We start from the raw sequence: 5,336 nt of genomic DNA on the forward strand, positions 1-5,336 counted from the left end.
CAAACAGGATTCACAAGATTTCCTCTGGCGCCAACACTCTGTGAGGCCATGAGTCAGAACCGGCCCGAACCTCTCCTCCTCCAGGACCTGGAGAATGTGCCCCTCCGTGCCTCCCTCCCCCTGCTGTGGGGCGGACCGCCATATCTCCTCGCTGGACGAGCTGCTACTCTCTCTGCAATGTCCTTCCTTCACCCTACCATTCTTACCTTTCCCTTAGTCCTATTATTGCTTTCCCATCTCCTACATATACCTATACAGACCCTTAAATGTCCTTTAGCTACGGGCCCCCTTGTGGGCTTGCATTGTAGAATCACGGCTGTTTAAATGGCCCAGGATAAATGGGCAAGTTCGCGGGCGTGTGTATGGGACGGTATACGGAGAGGGCTCAAATCCAAATTCATCACCATTAAAAGTATTTTTTAAAAAAAGCAAACAAAACTACCTACCTTGCTGGCCACGACCAGCTGAACCATCCCAGTAGCTGAGCGAAGAATGGCCACAGCTTCTTCATGAGAGAGCCCCACCAGTAAGTGGCCATTGATTACCAGCAGCTCATCTCCTAAGGACAGTCTGCCATCCCTGAGGAAATGGAGATGGGGAAAATTCCCTTGTCAAGAGATTCTGGGCTTCAGAAGGGACATTTTTCTGGAGCTGGGGAGGGTCATGACAGGTGGCAGTTAAAACCAGGCTAAAGAGGAAATAGGAAGACCAGAGACAGTTGGGATGGGACCGCTTTATTCTTTGGTCCAGCTGGGTCTAGATTCCCACTCAGAGGAGCGAAATGCTCCATCGTTTCAGGTGGTCACCTTGTAATAGGCACATTCCTAAGTCATCACTATGTAATCTGGCACCAATGACAATGAAATATTCCATTCAGGTGGAGACAATGATAGAGGAACCCAGGCCCCGAGGTTTTAATATAGGCGAGTCATTCTTTTCTCAGTTCTACCTGCTGTCCTCCTACCCTCGTGGCGAGTCCTCAGCTGATTCCCTGAGCTCAGCCCCAAACGGGCGAAGGTATCCTAAACTTGCCAGGAATCCTTCTCTAACTCATGCCCTCTCTCTCTTCTAAGTGACATGCCTGTGGCCAGATTTCCTCTGTGGCACCTGTGACACTACACTGCCTGTGTCTGTCCACCTCCCTGGCCCCCTCCCCCGAGTTATAGGACTTTGAGGATAACGTCTCTCGGCTCCTCTTTCATCCTTGTGGTCCCCACAGCCAAGATTCGTCAGCAGAAGGATAAACGCAAAAATAAAGAAGCTAATTTGCCGCTGTTGTAGATATCAGACCTGGCCTACAGACGTAGGTGTACAAACATGTTGTTTCTTAATTTCTGTTCAAATAAATCACAGTTGATTCGGAGCTTCCGCTGGGCTGGCAGGAGACCCAGTCGTCATGGGAACTGGCTCCCCGAGGGTGGGTGGAGGGTCTGGGGAGGCATACTAAGCCACAGCATAGGGCAGACCCCCTCATTCATAGTGCGTCAACAGTCCTGTGGGCTCCAACTGAGCCTCCAAGAGTCTGGTCTCTCATGATCCCAAAGGAGCCTGAGGCTTTTTGTCTCCATTGCTCAATATGGGATGGGAGGTCTGGTGTGTCTGAATGACCCTAAGTCTAGGCTTCCCCCATCCCCTCTGAAGGCTTCGTAATAGCACCCGGGTGCGCGCGTGGGGCACGCATGTCTCCAATACTCCCAGATCCACCCCACTCTGTTTCTCCCTAATCCGCACTTTCTCTCTCTCTCACTTCCTTTCCACAAATCAACCAATTACTCCACTCTTCCCTCCTACTAGTTTTTTTCTCTCTCTCCTCTAGGGCATGCATCGTAATCTCTTCCATAAATTTAAGCTTTAACAGAAGATAAAAGGCACCAGAGACTTCCAGCTCCCTCTGCTCCCGTCTCTCAAAAAACCTCTACGACAGAGAAATGCTAAGGATCTCACAGTTGCTTGGAATGGAAAGAGCGGGGAACTAGAAGAGAACAAACACAACGCAAACCACAGAGAACAAACAGCTGGGACCTCCAGGAGGTGTGCGGGTGCCTCTCTGGAGGTGAGGGCTTCGAGGGTAAGAATACCATGGTTCTGGTCAGCGTCCCGGGGTTCATTCATCCACAACCCCTTCAAGACCATCCCTGTTCCCACCTTTTCTCTCCCGCTTTCACTCCATCTCACTCTTCTCCTACTAGTAACTAGAAAGCCCACATGCGAACTATACTCCTCAGAGGCAGAGAGAGACACACGCACACAGCTCCAGGCCCAGGGTGAAAAGAAATGTGAGACTCACTAGAGACAGCTCAGAGAGAGGAAGGGCAAGACTAGTTCTACGTGAGCTTCTCTGTGGACACAGGAATTTCCTGTCTGCCAACTTTCCACAGACAGACTAGAACCTAACACGCGGGATTCATGGGAGAATGGCTCCTTGCTGGGGGTTCCTTAAAGCATACCTCATTTGGGACGTTTAATGATGCTTTTCTGGATAAAAACTATCTAAGGTCTTAATTCTTCAATAATTACTGTGACCGAGGTAAACGACAAGGGTCGCTAATTTTACCTCTACTTTAGTTACTACCATACTACTTTCTAGCTAGACAGATGAGCGTGAAACACTTTGACGGTTTGTGCCCTGGTCCTCTCCTCGGTTTTACCTCCAGCTCCTCCAACTCCACCCCATGAGATATATTTTTGAGTATCCTCTCGGTCCTGGGCAGGCCAACACAGCTCTGGTTGGCCCTATCTTCCTTAGTATCGGTGTACCCGGACCAAACACTATAAATTCCAGACTACGTTCACCTCCCTCATCAGCGAAACCCTACCCTTATACACCTACTAGATACACGTGAGCATGCAACATGACGCGCACACCCCACCGCGCCTTGCAAAGAGTAGACACCCTATGGACAGCAGGTCCTTAAATAATGGCATTTCATTCTACATCATTATCACTTCAATGAGATGCTCTAGAAACTGAACTCTTGTTTATATCAATTAGCCTCTGGTAAAACTGGTTTCATTTCACGTGTCACCTATCGATAATGTTAAGTGAGGACTTACTGCACACGGAAGCAATCAGCTAGCCTGGCGAGAGCACACCTTGCATTTAGAGACAGCTACATCCCTGTATGGGCTCCTTTTTTGGTACAAGCTCCGCCTTAGAGCTGTCCCTCTTCCTACTTCAGATAACTGTTCAGATTAAAAAAAGCTCTGAAGTACGAATTGTTTTCAGGTCACAAAGAGAAAAATTCGCCATTACTTTCCCCCGAGACACAACGGACACACACGTATGTAGGTGTGCATAGAATCCTGAGAGACCTGACAAATGCAGACGCAGCAGGTGGACCGTGGTCACATTTAAAACCAATCGCTTTGCCAAGTCATTAGCTCCAGTCTTACGCGAGTTCGGATGTCACAAACGTGGTGACCTGTTGCATGGCATAGTCTTGATAAGTAACCACATGTTGCCAGCATCCCCAAAGTTAGGGTAAGTGACATTCACTTGAAACTCAAACTGGACGAGAAAGAAATCCATTCTCTTCTTCATGGTTTGGCGGAGGCTGTGGTATCGCCAGCTATTAGCCACTTCCTGTGCTCAGGGATGTGTTTAATTAGAACTTCTCATGCCTGATTTCCTTCTGTGCTCCAGCATAATCCTTACGAACTGTAATTACCAGGGCTTTGACCGAGTCAAGAGTCTGAGCACCCAGGGGAAGGGAAGGGAGAGGAGGAGGAGGAGGAGGAGGAAGAGAAAGGGGGAGAGTTATCTAGTCACCTGTGAGCAGCACCTCCTTCCTTCACTTGAGTGACAACGATAGCGTGAGGTGAGCGCTTTGATCCTCGGCCTCCACTAACCTGAATTCCCAGCCCATCCGACTCTTTCAGCAGCTCCATCTTCCATATCCGGCCAACTTCCTCCTTGAAAGAAAAAGGGAGCACACTGTGAAGTTTACAGACAGACACAGGGCATTGACACAGGAGAGTGAAGCTGTTAGGTCAGGCCAAATACTCATCACTTGTCAACAGATACACAGGGGACCACAGAAGAAAAACTCTGTGGGTTGGACCAAAGTCTCTCGCTGGCAGTGCTGTGCAGCAGAACATTCTCTGGTGATGGAAATATTCTGTATTGGAACCATCCAACACAGAGTCACTAGCCACAGGTGTTTAATCAGTGCTTGAAATGTGGCTAGTGGCAACTAAGACACTGGATTTTTTAACTTCATTTGATTTTAATTGAACAGTTACTTGTGGCTAGTGGCTATAACATTGGACAGCACAGCAAGAGTGGTTATTGAATTCTCTGAGCAGGGCCCTGTTAAGTGAGGGTTCTTCTGCCTGAAACCCAGATACCACTGTGAGTATAAACACTGGCTGTGTCTGGGTTCCTTTTATTTACGCACGGCTACCAATTAATAAGGGAAGATGAAAGGAAGCCAAAGCTAGGTCTTGAGGCCAGGAGACTTCAACTAGTGTGAGCCCAGCTCTGTCAGTACTTATGAAAGTCATTTAATGCCTAAAAAAACCTCAATTTCCTTGTCTCTAAAGTGGAGATAATTGTTACTTCTGCAAGTTTTGTTCCCAACATCTAGTAGATACATAATAAATGTTGATAGGTAACCGCATATTAGTTGTAATATATACATATATGCATAGCTGTATTAAAAATGTATTGAATCGAATCTCAAACTCCCTTAAAACATACGAGATCTTTGGTGGGAGAAACCAAAATAGGAAATTAGTGAATCTGTTACTGACTTCTACAGACATTAGTCTGTACACTCTCAACACATTAAAAAAAATGCTTTGACTTTTATACACATTAAAAATGTATCCTTTTTTTAAAAACTAAGAAACATCTCTAAGTCTTCTGGACTGCTGACAGTTTTTCTGGTTTGGTTCATTTTCCACTCGACTTCCCTATTTCATTCCAAGGACACAAACATATACCCACTGCAAAACGTTTGAGTTTCCTCAGATATATAGCTATTCAGAGAAATGAAAGCAAACCCTTCCAAAGTGGTTTATTTTGGGGTCTTAATTAGGCTCACCCCTATAGTTCTTTTTAGCTCTAGGTGTATGAGGATTGGTCACAATACATTCTTTAGCATGTAAAACAAAAGCCATCTGCTTTCCTCATCCATGAGGAAGGTCCAATGAAACAGTTAGGGTCCAAAACAAACAAAGCCATCATCCCCCTAGAAATAGGCAACCTGCCCATTCAAGCTGCTGGCAGAAGAGAAAGAATGTGAAGCATTTAGGAAATCTGAAATACACACTGTCAGAAACTAAAACGAAACTTTATGCAATAGTAAAAAAACCAGATGTTGGACGGTCACCGA

General features: G+C 46.5%; 1 protein-coding gene across 2 annotated transcripts in view; it reads right to left on the reverse strand.

The window, feature by feature from the left end:
• PDZD2 (PDZ domain containing 2) overlaps nucleotides 1-5,336 on the reverse strand; it is a 162,542-nt gene that overhangs the window by 66,364 nt on the left and 90,842 nt on the right. The window contains exons 3-4 of one of the 2 annotated variants that reach the window (XM_025043535.1): nucleotides 3,770-3,912; nucleotides 447-579 (exon numbers count right to left, since the gene is read on the reverse strand). In XM_025043535.1, coding sequence (XP_024899303.1) covers nucleotides 447-579; nucleotides 3,770-3,912 — 276 coding nt within the window. The remainder of the gene's footprint in view (nucleotides 1-446; nucleotides 580-3,769; nucleotides 3,913-5,336) is intronic. The other variant, XM_025043536.1, reaches the window with a different exon arrangement.

Source organism: Pteropus alecto, unplaced genomic scaffold (genome assembly GCF_000325575.1).
Source record: "Pteropus alecto unplaced genomic scaffold, ASM32557v1 scaffold152, whole genome shotgun sequence".
In the NCBI taxonomy this organism is placed as follows: Eukaryota; Metazoa; Chordata; class Mammalia; order Chiroptera; family Pteropodidae; genus Pteropus; species Pteropus alecto.